At 39.9% G+C, this 25,536-nt stretch overlaps 1 protein-coding gene across 3 annotated transcripts in view; it reads right to left on the bottom strand.

Annotated features, from left to right (window-relative positions):
- The window catches only part of RPRD1A (regulation of nuclear pre-mRNA domain containing 1A), a 44,938-nt gene extending 29,629 nt beyond the window's left edge, over nt 1-15,309 (bottom strand). For all 3 annotated transcript variants that reach the window (XM_074899433.1, XM_074899435.1, XM_074899434.1), the window contains exons 1-6: nt 14,976-15,309; nt 3,915-4,044; nt 3,119-3,225; nt 2,942-3,036; nt 1,869-1,995; nt 1,594-1,769 (exon numbers count right to left, since the gene is read on the bottom strand). In XM_074899433.1, the coding sequence (XP_074755534.1) occupies nt 1,594-1,769; nt 1,869-1,995; nt 2,942-3,036; nt 3,119-3,225; nt 3,915-4,044; nt 14,976-15,126 (786 nt within the window). In that variant the 5' untranslated portion in view covers nt 15,127-15,309. The remainder of the gene's footprint in view (nt 1-1,593; nt 1,770-1,868; nt 1,996-2,941; nt 3,037-3,118; nt 3,226-3,914; nt 4,045-14,975) is intronic.
- Nucleotides 15,310-25,536: the final 10,227 nt, after the last annotated feature.

Raw genomic sequence — 25,536 nt, forward strand, 5'->3', positions numbered from 1 at the left:
CAAGTCAGGGTGGGATATGTTCATTTGTAATTTCTGATTAATTGAGCTCTCTTGTTTTTACAGAAGTATAAATCCATCTGAAGGACTAAATCACTGCCTTTTGAGCAACTCAATAACCCAGTGGTCTACTATACCTAAACCGGGTCCAATTGCTGGTAATGGTCTACAAAAAGAAATGAGTGCCTCTAAGCAACCAGTCCTACACGGGTACTGTGGGAACCTGTCCTTCATACACATTACACACACACAGAGGGAATGTAGGGCAGATGATGAAAAGCTTAAGGCTTCCTGTTCTTTATCTTCCAGGTTCCACTGTGCAGTTGTATCAGTTGCTACTACAATCAGCACTACCGTGCATACCATCTATCTTACATGAAGCTGGTTGATATTCTTCCCACAGGATAAACACAGCGAAGTTGATAGGAAGAACCTTCACCAATTGCTCTTCTGTGAGGCATAAAGCAAAGAAGTCAGGAGATAAGAGTAGTCTAGGAATGACAACCAGTCTGAATGATCATTTTGGATACATTCTGAACAGCATTTTCCTGAACAAAGACACCAAAAAATGTGAACTAAAGTTACGAAATTATAAAAGGGGAAAGAAACCGCAGAATAAAAGAAAATAAATGTTCTTGACAGGCCTATATGATGAAACCAGAAAAGCAATTAATGTGTGCACCACATAACCATATGCTGCAGTTACAGGGCACTGCAACTGTCGAGCTATCTCCTCTTGCAAAAGGGTACAGCTTCAGTTCTATTACTGTAATACCCAAGTTAGCACTGGAACCTACATCTCAAAGCTGAGACAAGGAATTTGGGAAGCAATGGACGTGAAATTATGGACCTATTTAGAATATGTGAGATGTTCAACGGGAGGTCTGACAATATTACGCCGTAGGAAAGGAAAACAGATGACTGGTAATAGCGAGGAACAGAATAATTTAGGGAATCATTTGCTCATAATGAGCTGTTCACTCTACATCTTCCTTTTATTAATGATTTCCCCTGTCCTAATGGTGCTAGTGCTGCTAACCAGCTGTGTTAGAGGCTGTAGAAGCCAAAACTACATTTTACTAGGTTTAATGGATGCTTGAGTCAGCTTAAAAAGGTGTGCTGAAACCAGTAATTAAATTCTTATCCTTTAAGCAGCTTCACAAACCCACAACTATCAGAAAGATCATTCTATTCACTAAAAGGATATTATTAAACAATGTAATACATAACTAAGACTTACAACAATTAAAAGAAAAAATATACTCTATGAAGAATTAAGTTTGTACCATTCAGGATAAGACTCTACCTGCACTACTAAAACTAAGTCTGTACATATAATGAAGACTGAATAGCCTCAAAAAACAGAAAGACAAACACTGAAGTGATTACAGTTGTAACATTACCTAGTGTTGAGCTGGTTTAATAGGTTTAGAACACTAGAACCAGAAGAAATCTTGTTAATAATATGCTGGAAGCAAAGACCTAACAGTAGCAGTTAACTATTTACCTTTGGAGAGAAAAGTTGTTTAGGCAGACTAAAAACATTTGCAAGAACAAGCTTTAGTGAAGAATGGACTAAAACAAAACATTACGCACTTCCAGCTTATGTTCTTTCTCTGCAAGGAATTCTTTTTGACATCGGAGAAAGTCTGACAACATTCGAGTTAGCTGTTTTCTATCATCTATTTCAGCTGCCAACCTGCCATTGTAATCCGCCAGCAACATACATGCATCATCTACCATTTTGGAAAGTTGCTCTCCAGATTCCTTATCTAAAAAGCAAGCAGAGAAACACAGGTAAAGCATGGTTTCATTATACACTGTCAAGTTCTCAGAACAGCATTTCCGTTACTGGATTCCCCAACCCTCACCTGTTATTCTGTCTAACAGGGACACATCTTGAACCTCTATAGGCAAAGAAGCTATTCTCTGATGAACTGCTGCATCCCCAGAGGCAGCGTTTTCTAGTTCTTGTAATGCTCTAATGAGATCTGTGGTCTGAAAAAAGCATGCAAGATTGAGAACTAGTTTAAAGAAACAGACCCTAGTACAAAACAGTATTTCACAATAAGCTTACTGAATAAATTTGATGGTAATTTTAACAGCATTTATGTTAACAGCATTAGAGCAACATTCTATCCCCTCTCAGACTGAAACCAAAACAAAACCAATCCATTAATTCTCAGAACACTGCAGCGTTCCCAGTTTTAAAAGGTCACCTTCCTAAAATAGATTTTTCATTTAAATTACTGGTATAGGACTACTTGTAAATATTTTCTTTTTGACAATAGTGATTATTTTACAGTACCTTTAATTTTACTATACATTTTTGAAATTGTTTTTCTTGTAGTTTTGCTTCACTATTGCATCAGACTAGATCAGTGCACTTCTTTTGGAAGTAGGACTGATGTTCATAGAAGGAAGACCAGATGTCTGTTACAGAGAAACATACTAAATTGTGACTGAGGACAGTTATTCCTTGATGTAACAAAAAGCCTTGTGAGGTGGGGCAGTACCATAACAAAAACACACAAGAATTATAAAAGCCATAACAACACAAAACAGACAAGAACTTTTCCCAACTGTCATGACTGCAACGCTGAGAAATATTTTACTGATAAAGTGATAGCAACCTTATTTTAACATGTGTTACTCATTACCACCCTGGAATTCAAATGAGAACCTAAACCACTGGAAATCCTGATGTGAACAAAACTGAATTTATAGTTCATACATTCTGGTTTAGTGTCAAACTGACTGAAGTTACAGCATGCTCCACTTGTAACTTAAAGCACTGAGAAGAAAAGTTGCAGGTGTAGTCACCCTTGCTCAGAAACAGTACCTCATTAAAAAGAAAACCAGAGACCACTGAAAAACAAGAGTTACTGAAAATGTCTGTAATCAAACTATGTGCAAATAGAGAATTTTATGAACATGCTTTTACCTGTGGAGGGTCAGTGGGAGAACTTCGAGGTGAACAGTTATTTTCATCAACTTTTATCTGTTCATATGTGCGCTTCCTCACTTTTCTATCTCCATCTAAATGAAAACAAACAGAGGAGTCAAGGAAACAATATTTCAAACAAGAGACTGAATCTTCATACACACACAAAATACTTACATAAAGCTTGCCTAAGTTGTTCTAATACATCATTTTCATAAACAGACCTTTCTTCCCAGATAGACAGCACTCGGCCAAGGTGTTTCTTACAACTTTCATCAGACTCACTGTTACAAGGAAAAAAGCAAAAATCAGCACCAGGTAAAAGTACAGATCTTCCATATGATTGTCTTCCACAGGAGGACCCTGGCATACCTTCGTGTTATCGAAGTATCAGAAGTTCAATAATCTCAGAAAATAAAGCAAGCAAAGACCAGTTCAAGACATCTTAGCAAGCACATGAAAAGAGGTGGCCAACATCCAACTCCCTCTTTCTGTCTGCTTGCTCAACCCATAAATCTGTAGGTCTGTAACCCTATTACACAAACACTGCAAATATGTTTGTGTTGCTTCAGCAGCTGTGTACCATGTGAAAATAATTCTGTATCAAGACTCTAGCATCCTCATCCAACAAGATCAATGGCTGCTGGGGAAAAGCAAATCATGCAACACCAGTAATGAAACATCAAATTATGGCAGCATATAAACACAGACTGAAAGCAAGTCTTAATTTATAGCATAGCTAACAGCTTTCTAAGGCAAAAAGGACTGAATGCAGATGAATTTACTATGTAACTTCACCCAATGGCATTAAGACTATGCAAGATCAAAAGAACACTGAATAAATTAAATTAACAAGATTTCAAGTACAGAAATAGCACACATGGGCTAGCTGGGTCAGAAGAGATGAGCTGAGGGCTTCCCTAAATACACTTCAAATACAGTACGATGAAGGACACTGCACATAACAGTTTACCTTGAAACATGCTTAAAAGCCTCCACTATTACTGGAGCAAAGTCTTTTGTAAATTCTGGTCCTTTCCTTTTGCTGTTTTGTATGACATCGTTGGCCAAGTACAGGAATGTCAGCTTCCTATTTGGTTTTGCTAATAAAGAGAGTGATAAACAAGAATAATTAGAATATTTTTGGTTCCTCCAACTAATACTTATTTATCCACATTTATACTAAAACCAAAAGATACAAATAATTTTTTTTTTTTTCCCTAGTCTCCTTACTGCTTACAACATTTCACTCTAATTTTGTATTTAAGAATGTAAAAAGACTTTGGTCACCTATTGGCTTTTCTCTCCCTTCTGGTGTAACTCTGTGCTCAGATTCTATCTCCTCATAATATGACACAAGTTTCCTCTAGCACCATCCCCAAAAATAAACAGAAAAAAACATGATATTCCAAAGTGTTCTTCAGCCCCTAACTATTTTCATGTGTTTTCATAAGACTTATGGATTGTCTCTTTGGTAGTCTTCACAGATTTCTTCTAAGTACCTCACCTTCCCTTTGAGCTTGCATAAATTTCTTACACTCATGAAGCCCTTTGTCAAAGAGCTTCACAGATCCACAATCATTCATGTGAAGAACTTCCTCCTTTTGGTTAAAATTTCACTCAGTCTTATATAACCACTCCTCATTCTCATATTTGAGCAAATGCAACATTCAATCCCATGTCAATCACTCCATATCCCTGTGATACTCCCCTCCCTCTTCTAATCATTAAAACACTCAAGTGTCTGCAGCTGTAATCTCAAGAAAATATTTTCAAGAATCACTTTCAGGTTGCTGCACCATATCTCTTCTCAAAGTGTCTTAAGCATTCAACCTCATTTCCATTAACATGCAGTAGATCACAAGCTTCCAATTTACAAGTTGCTTTTCAAAATTTATTTCATGTTTTCTAAGTGTTCCTACTTAGTTGTTTTCATTTACCAACACACTTCATCTAATCTTCATTAGGCTACAACTTTCTCAGACCTACAACTTTTATCGTAACACTTCTAACCTTTTGTTAACATCATAAAAACTTTCAATATCCATTACCACTACACGGTCTCTGTATGTATGCTGTGACTTTAAAGAGGTTTCTCCTGAAAGACAAAATCTAAGTTTTTTCTGCCCTCTTGAGGAAAGCAGCACTGTGGTGAAGACAATCTAGGATTTCTTAAAACGTGCTTAGTTTCCAATATGATATGATTTTGTTAACTTTCACTCCAACCTCTCAAATGTGCAAAATCACCACCCTCATATACAAACAAAAAATTCCATGTTGATATGCTTCCATTCTAAGGAAATGTTCTTAAGAATAAGTTTTCTATTATGGAAAGGCTCCTCTGAAGGATTTCTCCTTGGAGCATTGTATTTTTTCCCCATCCTCTTGGTCAGGTATATCCAACAAGAGTTTAGGATTATGTGGAAAAAAAAAACAAACACCCTGTGTTAGAAATAAAAATGCACCTATCACTTATAATCAAAGCAAACTAAAATGTGGCAAAAAAATTCTGGTTCAAACAGTGAATCACAACATGCAAACACCCAGGAAATTAATCTATTTGGGTCAAAATCTGGCTAAGCTAAAATGTAGTTTTTATAAACTTACACTACTTAATTTCTCTATTAAAAACTGACTGACAATATAGCAACACATCTCCTACCTCTGTTTCAGGTAAATCGCAGTTCTGACACATAGAAAGCTTTGAATTATTCAAAGTGAGAATCTTAGAAACCACATTTTGTCTCACAAGTGCACTGAAGTTACCTAGCATTTACCAAAACTGACCCTGCCCCCCTCCCCCACTTCTTAATGAGCCCAGGCTTAGGACTCAATCTAACAAAGCAGATTGTGCCCCATACTATATCCTCTGAACTGCATGCAGGAGAGGTCCTTGTCCATCTACTTCACAGAAAAAGTCATGTTTTAATCCTCAGTGATGTAGCTCATTTGTGACAGACCTTAACCTTCTTGTTTCCAACAAGTAACCCAATCAACTGAGCTGGTAAAGACAGGAGATATATGCAGTGCCATGAAGTCAGGCAATGATGATTCTCACAAAGCCTAGACTTGAACTATTCACTACAGTAGAGAGATCAATATACCACATTTGGAAAAAAACATGTAAAAGCCCAGAAAGTCACTTTCAAGCTTACTTCCTCCAGTATTACCTTTTCAGCTTCCTACCACAATTCAACAGAAACAAAGCTGCATACAATGAACAAAAATCCTCAAAACACTATTAAGCTATCTGTGGCTTTGGTAAAAAATTCAACTAATGTTCTACCCCTTATGTTCACAAAGCAGACTGTGAAGTAAATTTTAATTCCTCTTGCTGTAAGAATGCTCTATGCAAAATTCCAAAGCTAAAAATTATGCCTACTCTCAAGAAGCATTCCCTTTCACTTCACATATCTTCAGGATTTACACACTGGCCCACTACTGCACTGCCTTGCACACAAGACTGAAGTGCAATGTAACCTTTAGCAACGGAGGCTGACAACTCTGAGCTGAGAAAACCTGAAGTGTTCTACTGCTACTATGACTGTAAATTAACTACATAAGTCTGAAATACAAAATTAAATTCCAGACCAGATAGATCTGTTCTGAAAAGAATTACCTGTTTAAAGCATCTCTCTTCAGTAGCAGTCCCAGTAACTTTTCAGCCCTGGGCTCTGCTATGCCCCACAACACAAAAAGGGATCAAAGAACAGTTATGACTATTTTAAAGTGTCCTCAAAACATGTCAAGGCTACTCTTACTATCAGAAGCAAATGAAAGAAAAAAGATAAGATCTTAGGTTAAGGAAGAATCTGCCGGAATGTATAGTGTCAGAAGTAACTAGTTCACAGCATCTTTGGTATACAAACTCTGCAAACACAAATCTGCTAAGAAAGCATCCATGTTGGACTAAGTCATCTTTTCAGAAGCTCTGTGCAGTGTTCACATAAGTCTTCTACTTGTTTCAGTTAGATTTACCATTTACCCACCAAAGCAGCTCCCTGAAGCGCTGGATTCTGAAACATTTTAATAGGTGCTGGTTGGTGTAAGGGCCTTACTAAGCAGATTCCTTTTAAAGCATCCACAATGAGACTAACTGGGATTGTGGCACCTCAGTCACCTACGGTGGAGAGACTTAGCATCCTCATTATCAAGTCTTAGTTTTTGGCAATCTATACTTCTTAGGAACACATACCCGTTAGTCTGGCCTGGGTATTCCTGGTTCTCTGCCAGTGCAAGAAAGATGCTCTGATATTGTATGCCTGAGTCCAGAATACTTAAGAGAACTCTAACACTGACAAGCCACCAGTTTAGTGCAAGAACCTCCAGTACTTTATCTTGGAAGGCAGTAAGCATGTTATTTTCACTGAGGTTAACTCCAGCAATCAAAGACAGCATAATCACCCATATTTGTCTTCTCCAGATTCACCTGCTGGCATCGGAAACTGAGCTCCCAGAAAGATTGCTAAAAACATGGCCATTAGTTTCTTGCTGTTCTACACCTCTTCCCTAGAGCCAAGAGATATTTGCTGCCTTAGATATACAAGAAAAAACTACAGAGAAACACACAAGGATAAGGTATTTCACTTACATCCCACTACAAGTGTATAGACTACTGACCCCTTTGAAAACATTAAACCAGTCTTTAACCTTCTACAGACTGGCTCTGCTATGCCAACTGACCTTGAATGGAAGTATCATTTAACAAGATGTTTTGAGAAAATGAGCATCATTAGGTTAAAATCCCACAACAGTTATCAGCACTAAACAGTTTATTTGTTACTAAAGTTCTCTAATATGGATTCAAATAAAGATTTTACTCAACTGCTTTTGAATTACATTAGTCTACATATATGCAGCAGAGTATATATGAGTGTCAGTACTTCTCCCAAAATCCCTGAGACACTTCCTGTACCATAACATGCTCCACACCTTTGCAAGAGAAGTTACGCAGCATATTTGAAAACACCTGACAAGCTTTCAAGGGTTTTATTACAAGACCTGACTCATCTTTTTTAAGTCAAGCAGCGCTAAAACTTGAGTGCAAGATCACTGATCTTTCACAATGGGAGCTGAGTTTTTATGCAAGCTGATTAATTGCAGGATCTTCAGTAACATAACTGAAAGTATATCTGTAAAAAGTCACTTGAGAGGCTACAAGAAAGGACAATTCAAAGATAATATCCATAAAAGGCATGTTGTACAACGAGGACTTAAAATTAATTAACCTTTTGTTACAAAAAGGTTAAAATAAGTCTTCAACACTGCACAGTCACCTAATTCTCCTGGTGAATTTTACTAAGGTTTGAGAACTGCTGTGTTTCCTTTTCAAAGCAGGTGATGAGAGTGCCCACAGAATGTGTGTTCAAGGTTTGAGCACCCAAGTATATTGACTTAAGAGTTTGGAGGCTCGTAGACAAAGGGAACACAGCAACAGCCACTGCTGGGAAAGAGGCCATCAGCATCAAATTACCACGGAGATGCAAGAAAGTTGGTCATAAACCAAGGAAATCATTCCAACATAATTACTCTGTAGAAGCTTCCCACTGCACTTAAGAGTATCTTGAATTACCTGAATGCATGAAACAAAACAATTCCTTCACTGCCTTGCCTGGACAGTACAATGTCAAGATGGATATGACTCAACAGCAACAACAGTTTTAGGAGAGGAAAAAGACACTGCACTTAAGTATTCAGAACCAGAACTGTGAAAGGTAGGTACAGGTAAGACACCAGGACATGAGTGGTACAGCAATAAATGAATACAGATTTATACACAATGCATTCTTTCAAGACTAATATTAGAGTCAACTACTCAGGCTGGATTACACAATCCAAATGTGATTGTGATTGTTTTAAGTGAAAGATTCTTAATCTGTTACTCCTGGCTGCAGGTAAATTTTGTAAATCATATCTGTAGCAAATACTTTTCTCTAACTTGACACAACTTGTTCACCTCAAATTTTGCCTGCTGTTAGTTCATCTCCAAACCTTCTTGCATAGATTCATGTGGATGAGCAGAAAGATACCCATCCACAAGCACATCCATCTTAAGTTTCTTACTGGCTTCCTTGAGGCTTATGAACCAGTGAAATCAGGAAGCCACGGTTTTGTTTCTTTTAAATAAAACAAAATCTATTTATTCTCTCAAGTGTATCACATTGCTCAATGACACTATACTGCTATTAAGTAAAATAATCTTACAACCACCAACAGAGAAAGATTCCTTCTGTTGACAGAAAAACTACACTACATAGTACAGAAAATAATTGCTTTAAACCAGGAACTTGTTTCTGAAATCCATTTCACACCTTCAGGGCAACGTAATTCCACTACATTTGGCTATGATTCTGCTCCAAAGTAGGTGACTGAGTATCAGGGTAATTCAGATGTAGTACAACTTTCAAATCTGGTTTCAATGTTGCTAGGTCTTCTCAATTTGCCTACTAAAATCCTCCATCTTCTTAAAACCAGCAGCATTGAGCAACTGCCACAACATCCACTAGGTTCAGAAAAATGTATTGTATTAATGACAACAGCTATGAATGAGGACCCAAACACTAGCTTCTGTTCCAGAAGCAGAAGTTGCAGATAAACAGCCAAAATTAGTCACTTCTTATTCCACTGAATAACTTCAACACCACAAAACCAAAAAAAGTTCAAGTATAATTAAATGGAATAGCAGGTAAATTGGTAGAGTCGAGTGCTAAAAATACATCCCTCTGTAGCAGTCCAGATGTATTTAAACAATCGGAGATGTCTTAAAGTTGATAGACAATGGCTCTGCTAACCTGGATAAGCTTCTCAGCAAAGACAATGATCAATGTGACATGAGTGGGGTGACAGATGACAGCCAAAACAAGAGGTCAAGTGATTGGGGGAGGGGGGAAGGGAAGGAGGGATATTCAGCATCAGTTTGAGACTGACTAATCTATGAGACGCCATGTCAGGCTCTGAGGAAACTGACACCTGAACCTGAAATTAGGTTTAAAGATACAGTACAACTACTGTTAAAATATCACTAGGATGTAAAAATCTAACAAATGACAGAGCCAGACCTGGAAAAGCTAGCAGAAAAAGAGTTGACAGAAAAAGAAGGTATTACAACTAATCAGAGCTTGAAATAAAAAGTCACATAACTCAAAGAATTAGCAATTTTTTTTCCTTTAAAAAGAACACATTTTAACGAAGTACAGCAAATACCACATGGACCCTACTGAACAAGCACTTACTACATAAAACAAACCCCTGAAACCAGGAAGCAAGAGAACATAACTGATTTGCAAATAATAAAAAATAAGTCTCAATAGCCAATAGCCTCCATCCCAGAAGAGCCTCGTTTTCTCAGCAGTCACTCAGTGGCTGCAGGCTTACACAACAAAATTGTATGTGTAATGCCACAACTTAGTTTAAAAAAACCCAAACTTGTAAATCAAGCCGTTTATGGATACACAAAATTAAATCGTTTTAATGGGCCCATCAGCTGCATTTTGGTAATGACTGATGTATTCACATGACAGTTAATTAATTAGTACTACTTAAATACTGAGTAAGCTTATGACTACTAAGTAGTTATTAACTATTTAACTTTGAGTGTTACATTTCATACATCTGAAATCTAGCTGAAGCAGGATCATTTTCCTCAGTACACACTTTCTAAGCCTTTACAGAATTCTCTCTAACCCCCACTCAGAAGCTCTCTAAAATAATTAGGTTATGTGGCAACATTATCACGAAAGTTAATCCACACAAATTACTTTGAAGCAATCATGAATCTTCCATATCACAAATACCAAAGGAAAAAAGCCACTTTTCTAGAATAAAAATCCAAACTGCGTGAGATTCTCATGTAATACAAATGAAGTACTGAAGGAGCAGCCTCCCCACCAAATTATTTATTCCATAAATCAACCACAAAATCCAAAAGAATGCAGACTCATGATCAGCACAGGCCAGTGCTAACACAGGCTGTGGCCTAAAGGTGTGATACTATCCTCACAGTCTCCTTCCTGCCAGCACCAGCTTTCCATGAGGGAACTCATTTATTCCAAAACTAATTATTGGGTTTGCTGGATTTTCATCAGCAGCATGACACAAAATACTGTCAGGAGGAAAAAAAAAAAAAAAAAAAGGCATCAGAAATATTTTAAAGACATATTTAACCAACAGCAGAGCGGAAAAAGGAGCTGTTCCGTTGTCATTGTAGACCTCTGCTTATCTGTCAAAACAGGAGAAATCTTTGTTATTTCATTACAATTGTCATTTAAGTCAAAGTCATTCTATTAATCTTTTCTCATCATCTTACTCATCAATGAGCAAAAGATAAAACTGAAGAATCTGTTCTCCACTAATCTTGGTAATAGATAGTGAAAAAAACCCCACTACGCACACCAAAATGTGGAGTACCTTGAATGAATACCTGAGTGATTTTGCACAGATGCGGAATCAGGAATGCTTAATACCCCAGGCATAGCACCAGCTCTGCCACAGCCCCAACCTAGGGGCAGAGTTCATCCATACATTTTTCATTAGCACATATTTGAGGTCAGCCATTAAACAGCACGTCTCTACACTCAGTTTCTTGAAGCATAAAATATGCAACTCCTTATCATAATTTCATCAAACTACTGGTTTTATAAGACAACATCCTTTCCTTAAATATTTGTGACAGTTACTGGGAATGTCTGGACAATTCAGAGTTATCAGTACTTTCACAAGGCAGTCAATTCTAGACTACATTATACTAGCTTTCCCCCAATTTTTTATTATTTTTACGAATGACCCTGTGAGTTCCACATGCCAGTATTTTAAGAATTACATATAGAAATTGTGGTAGTATTAGGGAAAAAGCATATATGCACACTCCTTCAGAAGAGTTACATCAACTATCTTGATACAACTTTAGCAACAATGAAGTTGAGCAAGACAAATCCAATGTTAGGCAACTGCTCCAAGTTATCACAAAGATGTGTAAGTTTTGCCCATTCTCTACGTTTACATCTAAGTGCAAGAATTCACCACAAGAATCAATGAAAGTTCAACTGTAGAAAACCTGTAGATGAAGATGTATGGAGCCAATGATCTGTAGAGATGCACTAATATGGGACCTGAACACTACTGAGTAATCCAGGCAAATAGAAAGTGATTAAGATTTTATGTTGCTTAAATTACATGCACATTTGAAAAGACGCCTCTTCACCTCTACTCCAACATAAAGACAATTACTATTTAAACAAAAAAATCAGAACCACTCACTCAGAACAAGAGCTGTGATCCTAGCACTTGTTTTCATGAATAACTAAAGACATCTTCAGAAAGCTTCACGCAAGATGACCTGACGCAAGGGATCTTTTACCAAAACTAAAAGTATCCACAAAAAAATGTAGCATCACACTGTATTATGTTCAGTTCTGTTGGTTATAAAATGTTCCATAAGCCTGAAAGGGAGTAGGCTGGAAGGAAGGTCTGGAGATGGGTGTGATAATAAAAGAAGGGATACAATGAAAGGAAATAAAATTTAGAAGGGCAAGGTTCCATTTTCAGTTCCAGGATGCTACTGGCTATCAATATCACCACGTGTCCATATTCCCCAAACAGGAGCCTTAAACTCGCTCCATTTATGGCCTCATTGCCAGCATTCTGCTTTGTGATGTTTTATGCAAGTCACTTCACCACAGCATACTGGGTTTCCTTCTCATCTTCCACAAGCTGTCTGCTTAGACCACTAAATCATCCTTTGGAGATTAGGGACCGTCTTACAATTCTGTGTTGCAATTGGCAAAAAGTTAGTACTGGGCAAATGTAAGTTAACATTTATTAAGCTCAGGTACTATTATCAGAGACGGAAAATTAAAATATATCTCATGTTTATTAACTATGCCAGCTTCAAATGAAGTGGTAGAGGAATATACAAAAGAAGAAACACTTCACATTCGGCTTAAAAGCCCAGAAGAAAAGGTGCAGGACCTTGAAAGTAACTCAGCTACTCCTACCAGAGGTAGACTATCACATGCTTTCCACAGACCCCTGAAGGCTGGCTTCCAAAAAGAGGTCATCAGAAAAATCTTACTTTGAAGCAGCAAAAGCTGGATGACAACTTCAAGAAACTGAAGTAAAACCAATTACAGCAGCTATCCTCACCCAAAGCTCAAAACAGGCTTAAAAGTGGAAGCCAGACATTGAAAGCTGAGAAAAAGCAAAGCATTCCCATGAGCTCTTAAGATCGTTATCCTTGCCTCTCAATGCCCTCTTCAAACATGTAGTCCATGTTTCAAACGTTTCATTTCTCCAATTACTCAAGCAGCACAACAAAAAAAATCATGCTATCACTAAAGTTAAGGACTGACCATTAATATTACATATTATGAACTGGTATTGAGTATGTTAATTAAGAAGAGCAACCAAAACTCTGGCTCTGTGCCAATTAGTTTAAGATACCTTTCTGATATCTGTCAGAACACCAAACACTCAAATTGTTTGTGTAGAAGGCCTAGAAATGTGAAAAGTTTCAGATACAAATGCAAGATCCATTCATTTGTTCTTGGAACAAAAAAGAAAGCTTGCAACAAAGATACCGTGAAAATATGACTATTTCATAAAATGAAATATGCCACCAAATATGTCTGTCTTTAGGCAACAACAAAAAAAACCTCATGGTTGAAAGTTCAAAAGATAACATTTCACACAAAAAGCGTATTTTAAACAAAAACACAGTACTCGTGAAAGGCTACAAAGTTTCTAGGAACATATTTCCATACTATAAAGTTTTGTATTCGCTTCACACTCAAGATTTTCATGTTAAAGGTAGTCCAATCCATCTGCTATGAAGTTACGCACCCTAAACAAGAGATAGTTGTGATCCAGCCATGCACTCTTTGTATTCCATTACACATCATTTCTGCAAGTCAACTATTTCTCCTAGCTGTGTGAAACAGAGTGGTTTCTTTTTTGTAAGTCCTGTAATAGCTAAGTGCTATTTTTCCTCTCCACTTGAAAACTTTTCCCATTAAAGATCAACATATTAATGGGGCTACAAAGGAAACTATTGGAAAACAGTACCATTTCCTATAGCAAGGTAGAGTTTTAGGTAGCAATTTTTCTTTTTCTTAAATGAGTCAACTTAAGATCAAATTATTTTCCAGTCAGGTCAAATAAACCTTCCCATGACATTTCTGCCTTTCAGACCCTGAACAACTGCCTACAGCTCCAAGTTCTTTCCGTCAAAAAGAAACCCACAGCAGACTCTTAAGTCTGTACGCCCAACATCAAATAGTCGATACAGTTGAAGAAACACACATCTTTGCCATCTGGCAAAAACAGGAAGTAAAAAACACTCTGGACACATTAAACTGCTGTTTCCCCAGAGTATTCCCATCCTCAACTGCCCTACTAGAACAGTTAGTGGCATGAGTGGATAAAGCCACCGTGTGAGGAAATTAAAATAGTATTACGGCTAGCCATCGTTATAGATGATGAAAGGCGGTGCCTAAAAAGGGTCGTCCTGGAAGAGCCATAACTACCAGGATTGAAACAAAAAGCCCCAAACCCTGTGATTGCCACCTTCCTTCCCTTTTCCCACTTTCCTCTCTCCTTTCACAAAAAAGGAAAGTAAAACACGACAAGTGGCCTCGTCAGAAACATCTCACTGACGGAACAAGGAAGAATGGGAGGGAGAAGAGAGGAGCCAGGGGAGTCAAAAAAAAAAGAGGGAGAAGCACCTCCCAACCCACAGTCATGAAGAAACCGAGACCCCGAGTTAACGCTTTCCCCAGTAGCTCCGCTCTCCCCAGGGGCCGGGGCGAACGGGCCGGGCCGGCCCTCCCTATCTCTCTCTCCCCCTCCCTCCTTCCCAGGCTCGACAGGCCGAGAAGTCCTGCCATCCTCCCCTCAGCAGCCGCACACCCGAGAGCGGCCTCCTCCCACCACAGCCACCGCCCCCAAACCCACCGCCCCCGAGGTAGGCCCCACCCGGCACCCGAAGGCGGGAAAAGGCCCGGCGGCGGCGGCGGCAGAGCAGCGGCCGTGCCGGCCTCACCTTTTCGCAGCTCCCGCTCCCACACGCTGACGATGAGCGCCGAGTGCTTGCGGTGGTGGATGAGCCACAGGCTGAGGGTCTGCACGCTCTGCTGCGAGTTGCTCAGCTCCGACAGCTTTCGCTCCAGCGCCGCCTCCGAAAACGCCGACATAACTGGGCCGCGCTCGGCCCCGCAGCCGCCGCCGCCGCCCCACCGGCCGCGCTCAGTCCCCGCCTCTCCGCCCCAGCGGGGGAGGAGCCGGGCGAGCCCCGTCCCTTCCCGCCTCGCCGGCCGCCACTTCCGCGCGCCCCGGCAGCCCGCCGCTAACAAAATGGCGGCGGCCGAACCTCCCGAAGAGCCGCCCGGCCACGCCCCCCTTCTCCTCCTTTCCTCACTTCCGGCAGAGGCCCACAACGAGGCGGGGGCGGGGCGGTTACCGGGGCGGGGCGGTTACCGGGGGTGGTGCTGCCGCTCTGCACCGCCTTCTGGCGGCCGCCCGGCAGGGTTGGGGTAGCTGGCCGGGGAGCGGGGCCGCTCAGGGGTGACTTCCCTCAGCCCGAGCTCCCCGGTTGAGCTCGCTCCAGGTGCCCACACTCCTGAAAGCCTGCGTGAGCCAACCGTGCCTTACCAAGTGACTTTGGAGAGGTTTCTTCGCGACGTCTGGGAGGCTGTAGGGTGTGGCGAGCAGAAGCAGGGTTAGGGGCCGTTATACTAAAGGCTGGATACATAAATGTTTTGCCCTGGGAAGTAACATACAAAACCACACAAATTATGGCCCAAGGCCTACCAGTTTCTTTCACCTAGCAGGCTAAGGAACTTACTGTGACCCAGGATGCACGTGTTTTGCTATTTGCAGGTGGACGCATACTCCACAAATGTGGCTGACCTCGTATTTAAAAGCTCTCTCCTTTTAATTTCTGGCATTGACAGTATCATGTGACACAAGTCCACTGTTCGATGATACAATCACGTGAAAGTGTTTCCTCTTAGTTGTTTCAAGCCTGTTCTCTTAAAGCTTTACCGAATCCTTGCAACTGCTGCTCTTTTGGAAATACTGAATAAAAATGGTTCTCTGTTCACCTCTGTATTCTTTCACAGATTTTGTATTTTGTTATCTTCAGTCATTTTTCAAGCTGAAGGATCCAAGGCAGTGCTTTTGTACATGGAAGGTGCTCTATACTGCCACACGTGAGCATCATTTCTAGTCCTGATGTGAACATTTCCAGCCTCCTTTCTTCTGTACTTAAAAGCACCTGACATCACTTCTTATTTTAAATGTTGCCAACTATTTGATATTTTCAGAAAACTATCCACCTTAACTCTTACAGGCCTATCCTGAATCCTATTTCTGTAGCTAATAATTATGACTGCAGTTAATGTCTTTCTCAGTATTTTTAATATTTCTATAAAATGTTGTGTGTATTAACTAGAAAAATCTGCATATACCTTACTCTTGCGGCATCCTGGCAATGGTTAAGTATCCACTCTTACAATGAAGTATTCCTATGACCTTTCACACATCCATTTTGTCCTCACCAAACAGCAGAGAGATAGTTATGAAAAAAAAAATCTGTAGAGTATTTTAAAAACTTTGTGTCTGACATTCAGGGATGTCCCAGAGGATCGTTTTCACGCAATTTTCCTAATACTGGTTCTTGGTGAAATCTTCCCTTTACACAGAAAACATTGGTGAGGGTGAGGTGGGAGTGTTAGGAGTTTTTAACATGAATTCTATTTACAAAATCATCTGTAGCATAAATGATTTTTGAGGAACCAGAAAGGATTTTGCAAAAATGCTTTTGAAAGAGAAATTTAAGTGAGAAGCTGCACAGATCCCTACAGAGTCTCTTTCTATTTTGATCATCATGAATGAAAGAGCCTGTAATTTATTGCTATTTTTGCTATGTACAGCAGAGGACACTCTGGCATTAAGTAGAACTGGCCAATGAAGTAAAATTAAGACAAAGTTAACATGGATGCAAGCATTAGAAAAATGAAATATAAATAGTAATCTAGTAACTAACATCCAAGCACCATTTTCTGGAGGCATATATTCTGATGTTAGCAGGAGAAACTTGTGGGCAGCTATGGAAAAAAGAAACATTTCACATACAAGATGATTAAAATGTAGCAACAAACAGTGAAATTTAGATGTTAAAGCAAAAGAGATAAGGAAAAAGCACAGGAAATTGGTAGAGAATTTTAGCAATGATTGTAGGAATGTTTATTACTGCTTCCTCTGCACCGTTCATCCCAGAACTTTTCACTTTCAGTTTATCAGAACTTTTTGCAAACAAGAATAATTCTCTGAGATAGGTATTTGTTCTGTAAATAAATCCATTTAAATACCAAGAGAGTGATTTATCTTCTGTGTATAATACAGAGCAAAATCGAGATTTTACTTTCCCCGTAAATCTTTATAGCAATTTAAGTTTGTAATCGTAAATGTTTCCATTGGTAATCTAATTTTAAAAGCTATGCTTATCCAGTCAATTAATGGAAATTTACCATGAGACTTACTCAAAGTGAAGTGACTCTCAGGCAGAAAGTATGCACAGTACAGGGTTCGTCTATGGAGCTTTGAAAACTTCAGCTTTCATTCAGAAACAATTAATTCACCTGCCTTTAAAGAATTCACCCACGCCTACAGGGGCAGAGTTGCCAACAGATGGCAAGTTTTCTTCCACCCATTCCTGTGTTGAAACTGTAATAACATCCTTCCTCTGATTTCCTAAGAACAGAATTCTTCATTGCTTCCCTTCTGCCTAACTGCCATGGGCTAGCGGTACGCCGCTGTGTTCTTCTGCTCCTGGAGAAAAGAGCCCCGTGCAAGTGTAAGACAATAACTGAATAAATTACTAGGCTGATGTTTTTGTACAATGTGGGACTGGGAAGCTTTAGCTCGCTCAAAGATGTAATTACCAAGTCACCAAGAGGCTGTACAGCATCCTTACAATTTCATGTGCTGGTCGCAGATATTTTGTTTCTCTCTTCTCCTCACCCAAGGACATCCACGTAAAACCTTTCACAGGAGGGGAATTTGACCCTAGTAGCAATTGGAAGTTTTAAGTTCTATTTACCTTGAGGGAATCCTAGGAAGTGTTTAAACACCAGAAGGGTTGATATGTGTCTAAAGTAGCAATGCTTATGGTGCATTGTGGGAAAGATAAAAAAACCCACAAAACATATCAGTCTACCTCTATGCCCCTCCCCCCCGCCCCCCCCCCCCCCCCCCCCCCCCCCCAATATCTGAGTGTTTCTATTATCCAGTCTTAATTCAAAAAGAAGGCTTGCTTCTGCTGAGGTGCTGTGGCACGCAACATCTTGACTCTACTATAGGACTCTCTCAAAAGCAACTATTTCAAGCCACAAACCCGTATGTGTTCTCTTTCTCCTCCTGAACCACTCCAGCTGATCATCAGAACATTGCACACTGTTTCTTGGACTGCCCAATCTAGCTGGGCTTAGCTCCTGGGTCTTGGAGTCATAATCAAAATGAAGCTGCCACAAGACAGGAGCGTGACGTTTTATCACTAAGCATTTTAAAGTGAGATAACAAAGATAATACAGGTTTAGATATTTTCACTGAAACTGGCAAGAAAAAGCAAAATATAAAATGAGATCACCATTAAGATAGGTAAGGCAGATTGTCTATACTGAGTCTCTATCTCTCATCTTTCAGATGGGGCCAAAGGAATGGCAAAGGTGGCAGTTTGTGTTGGTTAACACAGTGCCCAGAGAGGCAAAATGAGCAAAGTCCCAGTGAAACTATACTCCAGTGATCATGTACTTCAGTGTGAATTGGCTGCTATTACTCTACAGAGCAGCACTCTACCTGCCAAATCCAAGAGGTACAGACTATGTTAAAAATAAGCACCACCTGACCACTTTGCGATTCACTGAACCTGTGTATGTCATTGCATGGTTTACTGATATGAGCATATCTTAGTCTCAGAGTCAATTTTAACTTTCATTGTTTCCTCCAGGGCACTCCATTCTGGTACTCTCCGCCAACAGCTGTCACCTTTAGAAGTTGTTTTCTCTTGAAGCTCAGAGATGTAACTGGATGATTTATTTATCCTTAGTAATATTCTGTGCTTCACTGGAATTGTTTAGGAACCCTTACTTTACACCACTACATAGAGCAGTAAAACAATCTATATATATACTGGTTTACTAAACATTGCTCATCAGCCATGCGGGATTTGAGCTGAACCCAACTCTTGCCTCAGAACAGACCAGATCTTTCTCTGTATCTGGCTGGCCTTTTGTCATTTTAATCTTTGTTTTGTAGCTCTTTGTCAAATAATCCCACCCAGGAGATGCAATAATATTTAAGGAAAAATGAGGTTTCTCTAATCTTGTTTCTTGTCTGAGAATTTGTTATCATACCAATTGCTACTTGGATTTCAAAAACACAATACCAGCATATCAATTCTTTTTTATTAAGTGTCCAGTCCATTCAGTATAACAGCCTCTGAAGTTTCATACTTAAACAAATTTTTCCATCTGTCACAATATGCTTGTGCATCTCATGACCCAATTCTGTGTAAATAATCCTATTCCTTATCCCAATAAAGACATGAAAAATGGAGAAACACAAAAAGAAGACCCTGAAATATAGCTATAAAATGATTCCTGACTAAGAGATGGTAATTCATCTGAGTAGTTTCTTCAGAACCATTAAACCCAATTTGTTACCTGTATGACAAGAGGGCATATCCCTGGCAGAAAATATAACTAAGTAACCAAATAAATATGAATTGAGTTGAATCACTGTGAAGTCCTTCAGGCAGAGAACAAAAAACCACTTAAATAGGAGGAAGAAGTCAACTGAAGTAACTTACAGGAGCTGCCTACTGGAGCCAAAAACCTCAGAATGAATAATCGTTCTTTTTCATGAGTTCCTGCCCCTAAGCACTTCACCTTTTAATGTAATTCATTAAAGGCAGAAATAATTTGCTACTTAGGATATTAGCAAAAATCACTCACAAAAAAATCACAGATATCTATATATATGGTCCAGCAAGGCATTCCTATATTTTATGGAGAAAGATAGATTTTACAATCTAGAAAAAAAAAAAATCTCTAGCATTTCTGTGATTTCTTTGGCCCTCTGTGGAGGTGTAAAGATGTTTGTAGAAAACCTTCCTTTTTTCCTAAGTCAGGCATTCAGCCAGACAGCTATGTACATCCGGCTTCTTCATCATTATAAGTGAAGTCATACTGTGTAAACATACACTGTGATTAATATATGGATGCAATCAAGTCCCAGTTTTCCTTAGCAGAAAGAGTGCTGTAACATCAAGAAAGCACTCCAGGGTATGTATTAACTCAGGTGTGCAGAAAGGCAAGAAACATTAGACTGAGTAATTTTAAACATCTGAGCAATATATTAATGGATCATTAATATGTGCCCTAGAGTATGTATGGCTCTTAGTCACAACACAAAAGTAATAAAGCCCAATAAATAATGTTATATTTGCAAGGAAAAGGAAAATTCTGCAATGTATTGATATACTCTGTTAAGAACCTCTTGACATTTCTGATAATGCAAATGTAAAATTTGACTTTAATCAAAGGAAATGGTCTGATTCACCTTTGTGATCCAGTAGAAGACATGATGTCCCAGAAACGATTCAGCTGTAGGAAGCAGACACCGATATTTTTTTACTGTGTACTCAGCTTGTGGTTTTGGAGATGCTGGCTGCCAGCACATTGTGCTGTACTACCACAAGCATAGCCAGAGGGTTGAGGGAGGCACTTACTTACTCACCTTTACTCAGCACTCATTAAACCACATCTGGAATAGTGCATTCAGTTTTGGTCTCCCCTAGTACAGGAAAAATATTTATAAGCTTGAGTAAGTCGAGCAAAAGGCCACCAAGATGGTCTGAGAATTGAAGCACAGAACTCAGAACGAGAGACACAGGAAGCTGGGCTTGTTCCACCTGGAGAAGTGAAGACTTTGGGGCAACCTAATGGCAGCTTTTCAATACCTACAAGGAGGTTACTAAGAAAATGGAGTAATTCATGGACGTGCATGATGAGGGGCTGACAAACAGTGGTGATAAACTGAAATGGAAGGTTCCAACTGGATATAAAGAAAAAGTTTTTTCACCACAAAAACAGTCAGACAATGAAACAGGTTGCCCAGAAAGGTTTTGTAGTCTCCATCCTTGAAGATTTTCAAGACTTGGCTAGATAAAGCTGTGACGACCCTGGTCTGACCTCATATGTGACTCTGCTTTGAGCAGGAGGATGGTAGAGTAGTGCTCTGGACTATGTCTATATACTATACTATTCACATTTGCAGAGCAACACACTTGTACAACTTGATTTTTACTTGTACAAGTTCAAGTACAAATCCACATGGCTTGGCTTGTATCAGTTGGATCCACATAGCACAATACATTGTCCAGCTACAGAACTTTTCTATCATGTAGAACACCCTCAGATTAACTTGCAAGTCAGTGTGATCCAGTACAGAGAGTATGTTTTGTCTTCTGGAGGGCACTTACCCCCAGACTCTTACTGATCAATGAACAGGCAGAGTGGGATGGAAGAATCTGCTATTAGAATTGTTACTACACGGCCATCAGCCATATTGTCTACACGATAGCCATCAGTTACATTGTCAAAAATATCAATTACTTCAGTAGTCACAGTTTCCCCAAATGTATGGGAGGTCCATAAATAAAATCCATGCATTTTTTTGAAGCATATAGCTTTTCTCTCTTCCTTACAAGCACACCTGAGAATTACCAGAGTGCTAGGTGGCTGTTCCCAAGGGAAGTTTATTTGTTCACCCCAAAACTGTATTTTTTGAGGAAAGAGCAATAAATGAGGAGAGTGGATGTAGAAAGGAAGATTGTGCAGGCAGTAAGGATTCTTAGTTTGTGCTTGCAACATCTTCAGGAACATGACTCAAGTACAGTAGTTTTGCCAGTAGTTGTTAGTGACATGGTCGTCTGGTGTATTTGTTTTCTGTGCCATTGTTTTGTCATATCCAACTCAAAACGTAATCAGAGTTGGTGATGGATAAGCAGTTATGTGCAGGAGGCAGCTGTGAATGCAATAGAAAGTCTATGTTTCTTCAGACATCTGTGGTTTATAAAGTGGTGACCAGACACGCTGTCATTGTCTGGTAGCGGTCCAGGCCACCATATGTTTTATTGCTAGGTGACTCTCCTATCCTGTCACATCTGCCCACAGCTGCTGCCCACAGCTGCTGCCCAGTTAAACTTCCTCATTTCTATGGAAGTGGGATTCTTATTTCTCTTGGGAAATGGTGAGGAGAGGACAGGAAAGTTTGGAAGCAAGGTAAGGATGCTGTAGCTGAAAGTGCTGTAGCAATGCTGGGAGACTGTGGCTGCCCACCGGCATTGTTGTCTGATATTTCCCCTCTTCTGTTTGTCATAACCTGTACTCTGTGTCACATATGTGTGACTTTCTGTCCCGAACAGAATTTCCAAATCAACATGCTTGCCAGAGATTTGCTCTTGTCCCTAAAAGGAGAATCTGACCTTTTCCTGGACCGTCCTCCAGGGCTCAGAGTGGTCATTTGCTTTGCTTTTGTTTTAACTTGGGCTAGTGTGAGGGAAGGGAGGCTCATGGACTTCCAAGTACACTAGTGTCTGCAGAGTACTGTAGGCAGATCAGCTCAAGTCAGACCTGGCTCAATTGCACCTCTGTTCCTGTGGGAGTAGGACTTGCACATGAGTAAGCTGCTTCCACTTCAAGTCCAAGACCTGAGGATCCAGATGGTAGCACCCCAAAGATTGTACAGTGTGTAGACAATCAGCGAGTCAGTCCTTATTGAGAAATTTATGATTTAGTCTGACAGCACAGGCGCAGACATGGAAATGCCTCTGATATGTTACAGCATCAGTGCCTTCTACTGAGAGGCCACAGCTGCAAGCTCTGTGGGCTTTACTGGAGCAGGGTTATATTGCATACATTTTTATTATCAGGGTCTATTAGTTTGGGGTTATGCTGTCCAGAACCTTCAAGTTACCAAACCTGTAGCATCGTAAATGCAATTTGATGCATTTTTCTGTTACAGTGCTAATGTAGCTCCTGCTATTTTTCTTGGAAACTAGGTGTCACTAGTGGTTTAGAAATAGCAGATACAGTTTCATTTCTATACCCTTTCCCCTGCAACTCGTTTATAGCCTCTCAGCCTCTTCCTGTGTACCTCCAAAAGAGCACGGAGCCGCCTTCTCTATAACTGAAGAATAAGATAAGATCCTTCTGTAGCCTTTTTTTCATCAAGCCACAGGTCCCCTGTCACTGTTTTTATGTCACCTTAACCATCCTGGTGTCCCTTTGTGAGACCTTCCCAGTTTTCTGGTTTTCTCTCTGTACTGAGTAATCCAAAGCCAGACACAGTTGTCCAGGCATGGTCGCACAAGTGCCAAGCAGAGGGCAAGAATCCCTTCCCGTGACCTGGCCATGGTGTGGTAATACTGCCCAGTACGGGATGATCCTCCATCATCACATGGGCTCACTATTCATGCCAATTCTGCTTTCTGCCACTAGGACCTGAAATTCCTTTCCTGCAGAGCTTCTCCTCGGCTGGTTGAGCCCCAACCACAAGACATTGCAGGACCTGCACGATAGAGTCCCAGGACTCTGTACTTTTCTCTCTAGAGCTTCATGACATTTCTGGCATTCTGTTGAGGCCCATCCAAATGGCTTCCCTGCCCTCCAGTGCACTGACTGCCTTCCCTCACCTCCCCATCTGCCCACCAATATGCTGTCAGCTGCAGACTTGCTGAGGTTACATGCTGTCTCCTAGCCTAGGTCATTAGTAGGCATTAACAAGTATTGATCCTGGTACTGGCCTCAAGTCCCTCAACATGGGACATGCCTGCTGACTGCCCATCAGTTGAACTTTGTACCATTGATCACAAACCATGGAGCCTGGTGATATAGCCATTGCTCACCACCTAGTAGTCTGCTTCTGTAGTCTATGTCTCACTGAGTTCCCAGAAGGATATTGTAGGATACTGTGTGGTAGGTCTTCATGTGCCTGGATGTGGTTTCCAGGAGGATTTGCTTCATAAATGTCCTGGAGCATGAGGTTAGTCTGACTAGCAGGTAGACCCCTGGTTTCACCCTTGAAGGGGTCTTAAGCTCTATCCTCTCATGGTAATCACAGCCAAGCTTGTCATTGAGTATCATATCTTCAATCAGTATTTCCTTATCAATGAGGATATCTAGGGAATCCATCAGAAGCACCTCCAGTGCTTGACCCATCCAGCATCTGTATTAAAGAATTGTATCTAAATTCCAGAAATTTCCTGGATTCTTGCACCCTTCTGTGTTGCCCTTTCAGTGGATACCGTACAATAACATGTGGTGCTGAAAAGATGTCATATCATACATTCTTATTTTCAAGGTAGATTATCAAAGATCACTTAAAAGTCAGAATGTGGAAGAAATCCAAGACCTGCATAGTTCTTTTAAGTACAGAACTTGTCATGTGATCATTATGTACTAGAATTCCTTCACCAAGTTTCAGTGTGGGCAGAAATCTGGGGTTTTTAACACTCCTCAAAGAAAATGCACAGATTCAATAAAGTGTACATAACAGTGCTATGGACTGGAGTATTCTTTTGTATGATCAAGAGATGGGTACACACTAATGTTTCATACCATTAAGATACATACAATCTGTTTTTTTCTTTGCAAAAGAAACTCCACTGCTATGAAGTGCCTGAAGTAAACTTCTATACCTCACAACAATTTCTGCTATCACCTGGCTGGAGTAATACTGCTGTCACTGTGGTCCAGGCAGAAAATGGCAGAAACAATATCCTCTGCCAGGGGAACCTGCTATCAGTGATGTAAATTTAAGCTGTTCCTCACATTTTCAGCTTGCACAGAATGATGGTACTGATCATCAGAGGTTCAGAATTAATTTCCAGATAGTCCTCCTATCTTTGTTCAGGGCTGAGATAAAAAAGAATAAAAAAAATTTAAAGCATGTTTAAATAATGTAGAAGCAATTCCTCATTGTATAGTTCTTGGTTACTGCCTGGTATTTTGAATCAGACTTAATTAGCTGTGATCAAAATAATTTTTGTTTCATGAATAAGTGAATGAAATAATCCAGCTGTCTGACCTAGGAATCACTCAAAGCATTTTAAGAAAGAAGGATGATCAGCTGTATGTTTGAATACAGTCCTCATGGCACACGTAGGTAAGATTTTCTGCAGATAAATACATATTCTAGTAAGATGAAACAAAACTTTAGAGCCATCATATTGTTTTCAAAACACAAAAACTGATCACATAAAGCAGGTAATTTCTCCATATTAAGACAGATCTCAGTTTGCTTGTACTCAACAGACTGTCTTTTCAGCATCCCTTCCCACCTCAGATATTCCAAAAAGCTCCAGAAAGTCATCTGGTCATTATGAATATGAAATGGTGTCAGAAGAACTTGGCAGGACAGGGATGTATTTATTGCCAGAACTGCCTGTATTGTTTCTTTTATGAGGAAGGAGCTCCAGCAGCCTTGAGCTGTGTCAGTGCCACTTGTCTTGTGAGGTACCAGGACTATGCCAAGAGACT

The sequence above is a fragment of the Athene noctua genome, chromosome 2 (assembly GCF_965140245.1).
Source record: "Athene noctua chromosome 2, bAthNoc1.hap1.1, whole genome shotgun sequence".
Classification (NCBI taxonomy): Eukaryota; Metazoa; Chordata; class Aves; order Strigiformes; family Strigidae; genus Athene; species Athene noctua.